Source organism: Lissotriton helveticus, chromosome 4_1, assembly GCF_964261635.1.
Source record: "Lissotriton helveticus chromosome 4_1, aLisHel1.1, whole genome shotgun sequence".
Lineage (NCBI taxonomy): Eukaryota > Metazoa > Chordata > Amphibia > Caudata > Salamandridae > Lissotriton > Lissotriton helveticus.
Window position 1 is genome coordinate 206,355,120 of NC_136063.1, and position 16,749 is coordinate 206,371,868.

Here is a 16,749-nt window from a genome sequence, read left to right on the forward strand (position 1 = left end):
GGTACGTTTTGGTGGTGGCAGCCGGTTTTGTAACAGTGCAGCAGTTTCAAAAGCACTGCAAAGTTCCTTGTATATCCAGCAGTTTTCAGGCAACATTAAAAGTATCAAGATACCTTTGGTGATTAATGTACTTGCTGGAGAGAAGTGGGAGTTTATTGTCTAGTAGCAGTTTTGACTCATCTAAAGTAGTGCAGAGGGTTATATGCCTGCTGCAAAGAACGTGTACCTTGCAGATCAAAGAACAGTATTTTATGTGCATAGCTCAGAGGGTTACTGCTTTTATCACAGATCGAATTTTATTAATGTGAAGTTCATAAGTTACAATCGTAATCTAGCACAGTGAGCTATGAACTGCCATCAAAGAGTTGCATGCATACTACATGGTACAGTTTCGAAAGTTATGTTCTTCCTAGTCTTTCATTATGCTGATGTTGCTAAAAAAAGGTTTGTGAAGAAATACATTCTTATTATTAAAGTCAACCCTAACCACTGTGTTATGTTCTGAATCCCTAGTTTGTGCTTCTCCAGACTAAGCACTCTTAAAAAGTGCCTCCCAGTATGGATGACATGTGAATCCTACACCTTGTACTGCTCTTTGCCTTATGTAACATTTTCTATACACTGATTTACACTTGTATGATTCATTGACTCTGTGTGTGTGTGTGATGTGGAGTGCTCTGACACCCTACACTGATATGAGAGGTGCTACAAAACAAATAAAAGAAATGAAATACATGTGACAGAGGGGCAATGGAGAGATGAGAGGTACTGTTGGAGGGTGATGGTGAGAGAATCATTGCAGGGCCCAACAAAGATTGCCATATCTGGTGCACAGTAAGGTGATCCTTTACTAAGCTTTAAAAGCTAATGCAGTTAAATATATAATGACTAATGTGTTGTAGAATGTACAATTTCTTCCCTGATATTCTTGGAGGGTACAACCCCCCACAGCCCCCATGCCCCGTTTAGTGGTCAGGCTCTTTCACTGTACTCGCTATACACCCTGCGGGGTTTGAAGTCTGGCCCTGCTACCTTTATATGAATATTCACCGGTCCGCAACACATTAAAACACACATTCAACAAACACCAACATACAACAGTACTCTTCTAAACAGAACAGTCAACATGCACCAGCATATGAACATCAGGACTGTGCAGCACTACCTAGTTTGTCTAGTTAATGCACACACTTGCAAATTTGATTGCGCCCGTTAAATAAACGAGTTCGCATACAAGCGTCTTGCAACACAGCTAATTATCAAAAGCAGCACATCAAATATCCCATAATGCACTACTTCCTGCTACTCCTAAAAAACACCAGACAGAAAGTCTGCAAATGAATCCTCATAACCATTTCAATAAAGTAATAAACCCGGTTAGCAGTGCAATGCCATACCCGTGGCAAAATGCACATTATAGCATTATGTATACTATAACATTTATATGAAATAAGTGAATGTAAATATGTTCATATAGTGTATGTGTTCATTTGGAATCCACGTGTTCATGGCCATCTACTTGTCTGTTGTTTATTTTTTTACACAATAAATGAGCCTACATTTATGTTGTATTGTCAGTTTTTATATACACACCCACCAGCGTTTGCTACAACATCTGTTGGCTCTGTCAATACTTGCTTCAAATTCAGCTTGTTTTGATTTTTGCCATGCTCATGTCAGATGAAAGAAACACCATATACATATACTTCAGTTTTCTTCCAAAGGAATGTTTTCGATTTAAACATTTGATTACTTTGCAAGTGATTACGCTATTATTATCCTAATGTTGGTCGATAAGCCAATTTTTCCTTAACTTCTTCTCACCCATCTCTGAAGCGTGAAGGAGAGGCCAGCGTGGAAGGGGTCCTCAACCAGCTGATCCTGGAGCACCTGCAGCTGGCCCCTCTGCAGTGGGGTGAGTACAGCTAACATTCACTGAATATCTACCACCTGGTGCTGTGTGGTCCAGACCTCTAGGCTTCCAAAGTCACATCTTTAAACCTTGTTTTTGATGAACTGAGCAAAGGAGGGCAGGCCTTGTCCAAATACTAAATCCCCAATGAGCTCAAATCACAGAGTTTACAATCTCCTATAGGGGACTGGAATATATTAGGACGACTGTTTATATGTTTACTGTCTCTCGTGTACGTGCGCGTGCGCAATAACCATGTAGTTGGTTGTTATTATACAAACAGAGTCTCTAGACTCTGAGCATGTCACTGGTCAATTCATCGTTCTACCATTTTCTCCTTTGGACAATACTGTTGCCCAAGTCTGAATCCATTTAATACAGCAGAGGAGTGAAACTGGGTCTAAAGTGTGGCTAAAGGCATGCCATTGGACAGCTGGCAGGGGTTGTGGTCTGATTTTAATGTTCTGGAGCGCAGTGTATGCTCTTGGGCGTCTTGGTGCTGACTTTCTCACGGAGGCAGTGAAGAAACTATAAGGGGAGAGTGAAGAGGCAAGTCATATTCAATTGCTTTGAACAAGGGGCGTGGTAGAGGTTCATGCCAGTGAACGCTGAAAAAGGCTGTGGGCAGTGATCCTGGGCAGAGATGAAGACTATAACATTTTCCCACAGAGTATGATCAAAGGCAGTGCCTTGCAAGCTGTGAGGCAGGAGGAGTAGGCTGGCCATGCCCTGTGCACATAGATCACAGGGCACAACTAAATGCATGCTGTGGCCAGCAGGCTCTGGGGGTGAGTACAGCCACAGGCCATGCCAGGATGGAACGGGCCTGTAGGGCTGGTCTGACATTTCAGTGTGAGGGTCGTGTTTTGTCTGTTTGTGGGCCTCTTTTACGATTAGGTGGCCTGGTTTTACCCGTAATTTACCTGATATTACCACAAACATTGCCTGCGGCAGGCACAAATGCAGTCTCCAATGCCTTGCGAAACACCTAAATCGTGTGCGTTTACAAGTTCAACACTGCCCCAATTTGCGCCACCTTTTAAAAATCTATCTGATTTGCTAATGGGACGCACATTTATTTTGGTGCTGCAGCCTATTTTCTGTTCTAGCCCGACTCTTCCTTCGTATAGGGCCCTCAAGGCGTGCCAGTGTGTACTGGACGAGATGGTACTATATGGAGTGTAGCCAAAGATCACAAGCTGTGCACTGGGCACACACTATGACACAAGGACATTCTATGTTCTGTGGCAGTGCTTGACACAGTCACAGGCCATGCCCAGTGGCTACTGGGAGTAAGAGCACAGCACGCTTCAGGGCCGTTGTTGGAGTATATGTTTACAGACCCCAAAATGCCATTGAAAATATAAGTTACAGTTGTCAATAATGAAAATATCTTAAAAAGTCAGTCAAAAAAGGAATTTGAAAGGATATTGTGGTTGTGCAACCACAGCACCGTACCATGGTTTGCAAAGATTTTGCACAAGACATCACAGATCACACCATTGATAGCATCGCTTGTGACATCACATGAGACTTCACACAAGTTATTAGCATCACGGCACTCACAAACAATTATTTATTTTCAGCTCTGTAAAACATATAAAGGAGGATATAGATCATCTTGCAAGTGTATAATCTCAGCAGAAACACGCTCATACTTGCAATGGTACTGGCAGCCTTCTAACTGCCATTGATATGTGTCTAGATATATGTGCTGGTGAGTTTACCTGCAGTAAACTTTTTACATCCGTGTCATGAATATCTCTTTGTTACTACATCCGTTTTGTCCATTGCCTGATATGTGAGGATTTGTGGGGTAGACATTCTGGATCTGTTTTTTTACTTATGCTGTAAGGTTTGTGAGGCTATAAGCATTACCTTTGGTGTGCAAGTTATGGCACATTTCAGTGTTTATCAGTTTTAATTAGTAACTATAACTGCTTTTTAAGTAAATATCATATGTACACCTTACTGCTTTAACTGTAGTTATGTGTGTGTGTGTGTGTATATATATAAAAATATATATATATATATGTGTGTGTGTGTATATGTGTGTGTATGTATATATATATATATATATATTACCTACTGGCGATAGCCAGTAGGTATATATAGTTAGGATTTTTTCTCTATGGGATTTCTGAAAATTCTATGTCTAATAACTTTGGCGTTTGTGCACGGAATTGGCTGAAATTTTCAGGAAAATGGCACGTTGTGTTTCTGAGCAGCCCCTGAAAATTTGGGGGGGTTTCGTCAAGCGGGGGCCGAGAAAAAAGGGGGGTCCCAAAACGTGTTTTTAACATTGAGTTTTCCATAGGGCGGTTGGACTCACTTTTAGCTCGAACGGCTGAATGGATTTCCACAAAACTTGGCAAAATTTTAGGGACTGGTAGCCCGATGTGCCTTTGCTATGTCTCAAGATATATGCTCCAGTGGTTTTTACAAAAATTAACTTAAAAAAATATATATTGGGCTACATTGGGCTATATATGTGTTGGAGCCCAAATGTAGCCCAATGTAGCCCAAAGATGGCCACCAGAGACAAAAGAGCCCAAATGTAGCCCAAATATCAGCCAGATGTAGCCCAACTATAGCCCAGTGACAGAATGTCCCAGAGTGTTCTAAAGAACAACTAGAGCGCTAACAGTCTTACTTATGACAAAAGTATGGCACACCTGAAGTCATCTTGATTGGAATAAAGTGTTAACACTTAAAACATTTAATTTGCAAAGGAACAAAATGAGGGGTTTCATTTTGCCATAGAAATGTTATATATATATATATATATTTTCACTGAAAAAACCATAGGTTATAGACCATATATAGTTAGGAATTAGCATTTAAAAAACCTTATTTTACTCACACAAAACCATTGAAATTCCATATATAGTTAGTTGTACTAACTATATATCGCGCACCCGCAATCCACTGCTGATGATGTCACATATTACATCATTCATGACATGGTCAGTGACATCACTGATGACATCTCAAATGACATCACTGATGACATCACTGATGACATCTCAAATGACATCACTGATGACATCACTGATGACATCTCATTTGACATTACTGATCACATCACTGATGACATCATTCATGTGATAATACGATGAACCTCTTCAGACTCTAATATAACCTTAGATACACTCAGTGTAAACAGACACTCATAGACTGTCACTCATCCATGGAGTTACTCAGACACTTAGTCAGTCATGCAAAGAATCAATCACACCTCCATTTCCTCAACTATACAGTTATACACACCTTACTTATTCAAACATATACTAAAACATATTTACTCACTTATACAATCCTGGATACAAGTTCACAATGATCCATACAGCCACTCACACATTCACTGGCTCTTATGCACAGTTATTTATATATGTCAACTCTCACATGTACTGTGTTTTACATATGTACTTACTTTAACATGTAGCACTGAGATATCCATTCACTCACCAATACACTCATGCACACAGTCAACCGCCCATACAGCTGTTTCCACATGCACTTTTGAACCCATACATTTAGTCAATCAACTGCTCACACATCTATGCACAGAGTCATACACCTCCCAGCCACCCACACACACACTCAGTCTCCCATACAAATGCTTGGGCAACCAATCAATAACCCATACAGTTAATCATATAGCTACTGATCAACACATGCAGCAGTTTACAGAACAACAGACATTATGATGCACAAATTAAGACAGTTTAGTCACTAACCCATGCACTCAGTGAGACACATTTAATCAGTCACTCATACAGTCAGTCATGCCCCTACTAAATCCTTCATCAAGACACTTATACATCCACTCATTCTTCAATATGTAAGACATATTTTAACTTTACACATTTATACAGTCACTGAATGTAGTCATCAGTGATGTCATCAGTGATGTCATTTGAGATGTCATCAGTGATGTCATCAGTGATGTCATTTGAGATGTCATCAGTGATGTCACTGACCATGTCATGAATGATGTAATATGTGACATCATCAGCAGTGGATTGCGGGTGCGCGATATATAGTTAGTACAACTAACTATATATGGAATTTCAATGGTTTTGTGTGAGTAAAATAAGGTTTTTTAAATGCTAATTCCTAACTATATATGGTCTATAACCTATGGTTTTTTCAGTGAATATATATATATATATATATAGAGAGAGAGAGAGAGAGATATTTGTGTGTGTAAGAAAAGCAGCACTTGGACAGCTCAAGAAATCTATCTGAAGCTTTTACCAACACCGAGCTCTTTTGTGCTGTATTTTTGTTTAATTGCTTTGTTTAGCTCCATTAAGTGGCTAGGTTGGTCACGACTCGACAAAGCATGTACGCAGACGATTCTTAGTATAATTAGGTTTTGAGCTCGGTTTTCGTATACTTATTTTTGTCAGGTGCTCAATAGAGTATCCGTGTGGTCGCTGTTTGTGACCCTCCTTCACACACTCGTTGTGCGCTACACTCAGCGAAACAAAAGGCCTTTTAATTTGCTCTTGTCGATACTTTATTGTGGAGTATTTTGACAAGAAGCATATCTAAAGCTTGCTTGGTTGCGTAAGTATGTTTACCTTTCTGCACGCTCCCTGCAGCCAAAGCTACCTTACCCATGAGGTTTAGCGGTTCTGTTGTTAGGGGCTAGATCTGAAGGTTTGCCTCCGCCGTCTAATGCTGCTCTACGCTCACACACATTGATTTACAGGTTGAGTGAACTTTGTGGGCTGCCAAGTTTGTTTCAGATCACTTATGTGTGACATTTCCATGTTTTTAGTGCACATATGAGTGACATTCAACTGCCAAATGTGTGACACAAATGAAGTGCATGGAAAGATGTAAGTATTGGAAATGACACCCTTATTGATCAATGAGAAACTCTAAAACATCTTGCAACTGCTTCAAGAGTCCTGAAATGGGAGTTAACACTTGCTTTTTCATGAACAGCGGCCTGTCTTATATTGTGTGTAATACAATTTTAAAACAATCTGTATACATATTCAGCAGCGCTTTCAGTCGCAGGAGGCGTCCCCTAGCGCTATAGTGCCAGAGTCACTATTCCCCAGAGCATGGACAGAATTGTTCATTTTAATGCAAACTGTGAAAGTGAAGGCAAGAGTTTGCAGAAGAGAAGGAAACTGTCTTCCAGTGCTTGATGAATAAAAGAGAAATGTTTGTGCAACTAGAAGCCTGCGCATGAGACAAAATTGTGGAGACCGCCACATCGGGTAAGGCTTGAGCACTGAAGCACGATATCAGAGTAGGGTGAGCATAATCAACATACGGGCACTGCCATGCGAACAGCAGAAGCCCCCACTGAGCGAGCATCTGCATTCTGCTAATAACCACAAGAGCATGGATTAAAAAACAAGCTTCACCAGCCAGGCATAGATCATGTCCCCGGACGCGAACAATGCCATTCAAATCCACTCAACACAGGTTTCCAAACAGTGAAATCTTTTTATGAGAAACACACGCACTTTTCATCCAAACTATCACTATCTCTTGGCCTCCTCTTGAAGATGCTCTTGAATCCACTTCACAATTCTGTAATGCAGAACATCCTCCGAGCCAAGCAAGTTCAGAAAAAAGTACACATGCACATCATATATCAACCCCATGGGTCCCAGTCAGAAAGTTTTTTTTTCCATAAACCTAATATGACAAATGCTCAGCCCTTAATTTGTAAAAGCACTGCTCAGACACCCGTGGCCGAAGTTATTAAATCACAGCGCGCCTAATACCATGGGTGCTAGTCTTGACTTCCCCTCATGTGCTTGAATCCATTACCAGGCACTCCCTACCCCTTCAGCTAACTCTTGCAGGATCCTGATGTTTCCCTTTGTGACGGCGTTTCTATCTTTCTCTCCCTCCTTCTTTCCCATTTGTATGTTTTTCTCTCTTTTGCTTTTGGTAAATATCTGATGAGGAAAAAAAAGTACTAGTCCCCAAACAAAAAAAGAGTGCCATTGGGCTCCACCTGCCACCCCCGACTCAAATTAAGCACTGCAAACACTGCCTGACATCCAGAAGAAAGGCTTGATAATCTGCAATTCTTCAACCCTAGAGGGGATATGGGTCCATCAAGAGGGACATTCTCTGGAATCTGAGTACTGCTAAGTCTCAACGTGCTGTGAAAAGGAGGCAGCAGTTCCCAGTACTACAACAGCTACTTTTGGTATAAGCCTTCTCTTACTATCATGTAGCAGCTATAAAGCATCCCTTTTCTGTGTACTGTGGTCACCGAAAATAGTGTTATGTCTGCATTTCTTTTTTGTTGTCAGTGTGTCATTGTTTTTCTCCTTTGCTTGTACATCATGAAATAAATTACATAAAAATAGGAAGTCGATCTATCTGGACTGACAAATTGTATTGGTGTGTTAAAACAGCATATAATGCACAGCTACCAAAATATGAGAAGTGGAATACAACTCTAGATGAGAGGAGGACAGATGTTCAATGGCTACTGTGTTCGTTTACTTGTTTATTTGCGTCCACGTCGGCCAATGTACCACTCTGTCAACATCTTTTACTCCTCTTGAGAAGAGAAACCACCAGCTTGACAGTAAAAGTTCATTGAACTTTTACGTTGACCGTACAAGACCAATGTGTGGAAGACCACCCCTTTGTTGGATTCTCTAGAGCAAAGAAAAGCAAAGCAGTGCAGAACAAGACCCTGTCTAGATGTATAGTCCTCTGCATCAAGATCTGCTGTGCTTTAGTTAGGAACAACGCCCTGGAATCCTGTAAGCTCATTCCATTAGGGCCAAGGGCTCAACAATGGTACTGGCAAGGGAGTGGTAGTTCTGGACATCTGCCAGGCTGCTATGTTGGCATCAGTGCATACGCTCATGAAACACTACTGCCTTTTGACGGAAGGGCCGATGTGCCTGCTTGTACCTGCAAGACTTTCTGGTATGACTCCACTCTCCAAGCCCTCCACCTTTTGGAGGATACTGCTGTGGTACCTATTCTTAAATTGAGTGGTCTGCGGTTGTAAGTATCCATCAGAAGAACACGTTGCTTATCTTTAGTAACTCTCTTCCTGGTGGATACTCTTTCTAACTGCATATTTCTCACTGCCCTCCCACCTCCCCATTCTGTGGAGTGAACTCCTGAACATCATAATAAGGTTCCAAGTTAGAAGATTTTGGCTTACGGTCACATGCAGTTTGTTTGAAGTGCTCCAAATCTGAGGATGTAGTAGGAGAAATCGATTAAACTGACATCAGCTTGCAGAGTGGTGCTTATATGCGCCTGTACTCCATCTGTTCTGGGGTGATACGTAGTCACCACAGAGCCACATAATGCCACATATCGGCAGTTTGGAGCATTGATGGAAATTCTCTACGACCACTCTGGTGCCATGGGAATATTCTTAAGGTGAGAAATCATCTATTCTGTAGATGGTCCAGCAGAATGGTGAGTAATTTACTTTTTGCACCCTTTTTAAGTTTGTTCATAGGTCCAGCTCTCTGGCCTCTTGTCACAGTAAATACTATAGGAAGTCACAGAGTTTTTACTCTTTAAAGAGGTGAGTTCAAAGCTTGGTGCTTCTGCTGTTTTGTTTCCATGAGATTGTAAAATTCCTTCGGGATTATTTCAGGACATACTTGAACTTCAGCAGTGTATCCTGTTGACATACAGGGCTTAATGCATTAGGGTGCGCACCGTGAATTGATTTGGTTGTTTTATCAATGGAAGCTGATGAAGCTCCTTTATTTTGAGAAACTTCTTGCTGAGGAGGTCTACTAGTACTGTAAAGGGCATTGCAGTAGTGCGGTTTTGCAGATAATAGGATTTTGTCTCGTAATATAAAGGCCACTTTGATGTAAACGCCTTAACAAGATTACTAGGAAACAGTTCTTCCTATATCTATTACTTCACAATTACAATTATATTTTTCTTGTTTCTTTGTTCTTGTGGATTTGCTTGTTGCTGCTTGTTACTGTGGCTATCTAGCGGCCCAAAATATCCAATTTACTAGAGCACCTTGGTATCCTGTATTATATTGGTCCTCACTCCACACGCCCACCAGTGTTTTTGCATAGTGTCAAGTGTTTCATGATTTAATACTCATATTTCTGAATAATACTACAGTCCACATTTTAAATTGCAGTTGGGTTCTTGCAGGTTCAAATGATTTCTTCACCAAATGGGTTTATTTTATTGTAAAAGACCAATAGTGTATTCCAATAAAATCCTTCCCGCCAAGATATGTTTCGTTCCAGGACAAGCCTTGGACTTCATCAGGACATGTACATCACAGACTCATCTTTTGGTCCAAATACTAGATATTAAGATAGATATCAACTTTTCCATTTTATCTGTCAGTTATAAGGCTTCTTATCCAGAGCTCCCCTGTGAGTTCGACAGATCAATTTTATTCCCCTTCAAACTCATGCTCGTGTTCTGGTGTTTGGGGATGAAACCAATGAGATGGACTTCGTTTGTGTTAGAATAAATAATGATAGAATGCAAAACGCATTGACCATATCCCTAATTGGTACTTCGTTTTTACCATATTTCAGTAGAGTGTGAATCAGCACTGGGCTGTGGAAGTAACGACTGGTCAATTTATTATTGATACTCCGATATGTCAAAGGGCTAGAGGTGACTTGCGCTTCGACAGCATGATCTAATGTTTGTTTTTCTTACTGATCAAAATTAATAAAACCACTGAGTGTTTGAAAAAAAGTGTGGAAAGAGAACACTAGGAGACAGACCCTCAGCTTTTTTGACCCCATCCTTTGGAACCCGCTTCTTCTCCAGCTGACCCCCCCTTCCCTTCCTGGCCTATATAAATGCACTCAAGAGTCCTCTCACCCATCCCTCCTGCCCTGAGCCCCCCTTTGTTTGGAGTTACTTTTGGCATTAATTGGATCTCCACCCCTTCTTATGCAGCGGTTGTATAGATTACAGCTGCTCATCCAGGTTCAGGCACTGTGACCCCTATTTGTTTGTGGTAACTTCCCTCCGCTCACCTATGAACCACATGCCAAGATGTTTGTCACGCGTGCTGATACCGACAGGGGCTAGGCATGGACCCACTCATATTGACATCCCCAATAAGTAGATCGACTTAATGGAAAAGACCCCCCCACCACCACCTCCAAAATCATCCTCCCCACCCGGCCTGGTAGCCCACCCTTGAAATGTTGTATGCCATTCTTGACATGCTTTGGCGTGCACAGCGGCTTACATACACACAGCAGATGCATGAATATGTTATGAGCCATTTTCCTTGCCTGGAGCATTTCTCTCTGTTCTGGGTTCACTGTACGTGGTGCAGGCTGAAAACTGCTGGGTTGTTGTTTGTGATGCTTTGATCAGTGCGACCCAGAGCTCTGCAGAAACGGATCCCAACTTGGGGTGCACCTGTCATCGGATAAGGTGTAGCCTTTGTGGCCAAGTGTCAGAAGTGAGGTGATCGATTACAAAGTAAAACACGCGCGAAGCGTGTGCGGCCTCCGTGGGCTCTCTGCATCTTCATTGATTTTCCTGTGTTAGCTTGTCATAAGCAGAGGGCCCCGAGGCAGGAAAATCTGTTTTGATTTCTGCTTTTTTGCCTCCCTAGGTAATATTGCATGGGCAGGTTAGGGCTCTTCATCTGTTTGGCGTTGAGCTTAGACAGATATTCTTTCTCCCATTGAATAGACCTTTGGAAGCACCAGCTCTAAGCTTATTAAGCTGTTGCTATAAATAGGTAAAATGCTGCAATTTTAGGGGCAGGGAACGCAAGCCGGTCTTTTGGTTTCTGCGTAATTTCCAACTAACTGCTCTGCTTGTCCTTCATATTCCCAGAATTGGACCAGTGTGTGTTCCATGTCCTGAACCGGCTTGTTGCTCTGCATGTAGCGGAATAACATCCTTAATAACTATCTATCTATCTATCTATCTATCTATCTATCTATCTATCTATCTATCTATCTATCTATCTATCTATCTATCTATCTATCTACCCACCTACCTACCTACATATCTATCTACCCATCTATCTACCTACCTACATATCTATCTACCTATCTATCTATCTATCTATCTATCTATCTATCTATCTATCTATCTATCTATCTATCTATCTATCTATCTATCTATCTATCTACCCACCTACCCACCTACCTACCTACCTACATATCTATCTACCTACCTACCTACCTACCTATCTATTCAGTGAAGCCCTCAGATATAACGTCAGATCTACGTTGCTTTATGTGTTGGGAGGAATAGTCGTGCACATATGGGAGACATGAAAGAGTTGGCTTGCGGGCTGCTTTTTTGCTCTAGTCCATACTCGCTACAGAGCAAGGACTCTCGCAGGCTAGCTCTGCATCTCCACTGGTCGCGGTACTACGTACAGCACATCATCAATATCCAACAAGGCCCAAACGGGGAGTCTTGGAACAGGGCCTTCTCTCTTGACTCCCCGAGATCAGAAAGGAACCTACCCTGCATCTCAGACTGTCCCCTCCTCTGCAACACTTCAGGAAAAACTGAACTCTCACCTTTAATTGACTCCTCATTTCTACTAAGAACAAGCATTAGCAAAACAATAGGTCTCGCATTTATGAGAGTTTGAGCTATTGGCATTGTAATTGACGATGCCTTTTATTTATGTGTTGTTTTTAAACCAGATAAATAAAAGGCATTGGCAATTACAATGCCAATATCTTAAACGTGTGACCTCTCTGCCTTGCAAATGCTTACTATAGAAATTTTAAAAAGCATTAGGAAATAGCATGCCCTGTGACAAAGCTATTAGAGAAAATACTGCTTGGAGGTTGTAATTAAAGCCTACCGAGCAACAACGCACATAACAGGGTTTCGCTATGGGAGGTTAAAAAATGAGACCATGGGGAACTAAGGAAGGACTACTAAGCCTTTTGACCAATGAACAGCCACAGTTTACAGTGGACAATGACAGAAGCCAATAAAAAATGTAGGCGAAGCTTCAAGTTCCTACCTCAATACAGCATGGCACGCAGACCAGCACATGCGCTGGCAAGGTGCGACCTAAAAACGAAAATCTCACCTTTTATTGATTCCTCCTTTCTACTAAGAAAAACGTAAACCTTACCTTTTATTGACTCCTCATTTTTTAAATCAGAATTTGCTTGCACCTTGTCTAACTGCACTGTGCCATCCTCCCTCAGCACTGTCACCCAAAAAGTTGTAAATTGTGTTATAGATGCCCTGAAGTCTACAAAAATCCTCAAGTAGATCACCAATGTATCTCCTAACTAGTGTGTGAAGTGCTCCTTGTCCTCCTTGGTCAGACCCATGCTGCGTAAATACATCCAGGCAAATGAACTATATATGGCAGCTTTCTCTATATGATGCTCAGATGATATCTGAGCTTTTTGCTGTGTTATGTTTGATCAGAAACACCCATGTATCTTGCGGATGTCATTATTTATTGTTTGTATCTAGCATTTTTATAGCTCAACCCTCACCCCAAAAGCAAGCAGAGCTGTGTAACAATATTTTTTTATTATTTATAGTGAATCAATGAAAACAAGAACATGTAACCAGACCACCATAATTAATATAATTTTAGAAGCAGCCCCTAAGAGAGAGCTCAAAACTGTGAGTCTCTCCCTCAGAACTATTCCTCCCGTTTACTGAGGCCCACACTGATGTCCTTTTGGGGACCTGGTCCAAACCCAACACAGATTCTCCTGTGAGTTGGGAAAACGCCCACCGTCCCGCCCCTGGGGACCTACATTTTCCCACTCAACACCCTATCCCAGAGAGCTTGGTGGTCCAAGCCTCGAATTCCCATATAAATCCTGATTAGGGGATCCAAGAGGTTGGACTCTTTGGAGAAGAAGATGTTTTCTTGTGCCAGTCTGGCTGTGCTGTCAGTGAACACCACATGCCTTTTGGGCTGATATTTCCATGCTCTGTGTGACACTGTTGCACAGGTGCTGCGATTGGTCCCAGAGGAGGTGACTGCAGTGCACCTGTGCAGATCGGGGGTACCAGTCTTCCCCATCTTGACGACTGGCTGTTAAAGTTAGGTTTGCCCCAGGCTGTCGTCTCCCACCTCCAGAATGCAGCAAACCATGTGCATTCACTGGGGTTCACTATCAACATGCCAAAGTCACAACTGACTGTCTCTCAGACGCTCCCTTTCATTGGAGCTGTTTGCACATACTGTAGTTTCGGGCACATCCTCCCAGGCCATGATGCCAATGTAACTCATGCGCAATGGCATATGCAGGCATCTGGAGTTGGATCTGAAGTTTCAATTAGCACAGCTTCAGGGGAACCTCTACGACATGGTCCAGATCTCGGAGGGAACTGCAAAAGACCTGCAGTGGTGTATAACAAACCGTGATTGGGTCAAAGGCAGACCCCTTTCCCTTCCCCAACCAGACCATACAGTAGTGACAGATGCGTCACTCCTGGGATGGGGCAGCCATCTAGGAGAGGAGAAGATCAGAGCACTCTGGTCTCTGGCAGAATTAGGAATCAACCTGCAGGAGCTCCGTGCTATCCGTCTGCCATTGAAATCCTTCCTGCCCTCCAGCAAGGGAAGGCTAGTGCAGGTGTTCCCGGACAACACCAATGTAATGTGGTACTGCAACAAACAGGGCAGGTGGGGTCGTGGACCCTTTTTTCAGGAGGCCCTGCACCTCTGAACATGGCTGGAACAACAGGGCATATCTCTGGTGGTTCAACACCTGGCTGTGTCTTTCAATGAGCATACAAATTTAGCTGTTGATGCCTATCTGGTCACAAATGGTGTCTCCAACCAGAGGTGGTGCTAGTTCTCTTTCATCATTGGGGAGTGCTTTGGTTAGATCTGTTCTCTCTGCCGAGAACACAGAATGTCAGCAATTTTGCATGCTGGAGTTTCTAAGGCGGCTCTCGCTCTGAGACTCTTTTAATCTCGAGTGAAGCACAGGCCTCCTATATGCCTTTCCACCCATACCACTCCTGCCCAGTGTTCTCAGGAAGATCAAGAATGACCGGGTCCAAGTCATTCTTGTGGCTTCGACTGGGCGGGGGACGATCTGGTATCCTGACCTTCTGAGCATGGCTATCGATCCTCCGATCAGGCTGCCTATTCGGGAGGATCTTCTGTCGCAGGGGAGGGTCCTGAACCCGAACCTGTCCAGTCTCTGCCTTCTTGCGTTTTAGATTGAGTGGTGGCAGCTGCCATCTTTTGACCTTCCTCCTGAAGTCTGCAATGTCATCTTGGCAGGCCGCGTCCCGTCATGAAGACAGTATACGCCTGCCATTGGAAAAAAATTGAGGCATGCTGTGCAGGAAAAGACATTGATCTCCTTTCTGATCTCCTTTCTGATCCCCTTTCTGAAGTTCTGCTTTTCATTCCCTCCCTTGGCCAGCACTTACCCAGCAGGGCTCTACTCTGGGAACTTTGAAGGGCTATCTTTCTGCCTTTTTTTGCGGTTGCCTGACCATCCCTCCTTTTTTAAATCTCCTATTGTAAAGTAGGTTTCTGAAAAGTCTTGTTCATCTTTTCTCTCCTTCACCATTTATCATGCCTCATTGCAACTGTAATCTGATATTAACATTCTTGATGTGTGCTCCTTTCGAGCCTCTCCATAATTGTCCCCTCAAGCTTTTTATGATTAAAACTGCTTTCCTTGTGGCTATTACATCTGATTGCAGAGTGAGTGATCTGCAGGCCATTTAATCCAAGCCACCTTACTTCTCAGTCTATCCTGACAGACTGGTACTTCGCACAAGAGCCTCCTTTTTTCCGAAAGCGGTCATCACATTTCACATAAGTCAATCCATCACACTGTCTACTTTTTGCCCTCCTCTGGATCCCTCTAAAGAAGAGAAGCAACTCCACTATCTGGACCCAAAAAGAGCTGCTTTGTTCTGCCTTGACCGCACACAAGAGTTTCTGGTGGGTGACCACCTCTTTGTGGCGTATGTTGGTGTGAAGAAAGGTCAGGCTCTACAGAGGCAGACCATCTCCAAATAGGTCATGCTCTTCAATAAGATCTGCTACACATTGGCCAAGCAGCAACCTCCTACAGGCTTGCAAGCTCATTCCACCAGAGCTAAAGCTGCAACCACTGCGTTAGCCCAAGGAGATCCGGTCCGGGACTTGTGCCAGGCAGCAATGTGGGCTCCCCTGCACACGTTCACCAAACATTAGTGCCTGTCTTTAGGGATGAACATTTTGCTCTTTTGGTCCTGCAGGACTAACTTGTTTGAAATTGTTCCGCAGACCCACCGCCGGGGATTTTATGCTTGGATATCTATTCTAAGGTAAGGAATCTTTGGCTAGAAGACTGTATCTGGCCGCAAATTCCTTACTAACCCATCCATTCTCTGAGCTATGCAAACTGATTTCTTGGTACAGGGCTGGTCCATTTCAGGGCTCTAGTCTTCCACATCAGTGGTCAGTGTTCTTAATGACTCCGCCCTTCTGGAATTGAAAGTAATGAAAAGAAACCAACGTTGGCCCTCCTGGGTGGTGCCTATATAGGTGCCATAGACATCACTTCCAGCGCGGATGATGCCGATGATGCACGCGGAACCAATCAAAGCCACCTTTGTGCAAGTGTAGTACTCACCAAAAATCTTTCGGATCCAGTCTGACACCTGAGGTGCTTCACGTTGCTCACCAGATAGACATCTGACTAGCCCTATCTGCCTTGTTTGATATTTACCTAATATTGCATGGTCTAGCTGGTCACCAAAATGTCCTTATGGACATTCCTTAATTTCTAAACAGTTAAGTGCCAGGGCCCAAGGTATTTCTCATGGGGTAACTGCAGGTGTGCAACCCACATGCTACTTTACACTTTAGGTTTAAAGCCGTTTTTTATAATTTTCTA

General features: G+C 42.8%; 1 protein-coding gene across 1 annotated transcript in view; it reads left to right on the forward strand.

Moving 5' to 3' along the window:
* TRAPPC9 (trafficking protein particle complex subunit 9) overlaps positions 1 to 16,749 on the forward strand; it is a 2,424,721-nt gene that overhangs the window by 1,708,898 nt on the left and 699,074 nt on the right. The window contains exon 21 of the mRNA XM_078686702.1: positions 1,825 to 1,915. Coding sequence (XP_078542828.1) covers positions 1,825 to 1,915 — 91 coding nt within the window. The remainder of the gene's footprint in view (positions 1 to 1,824; positions 1,916 to 16,749) is intronic.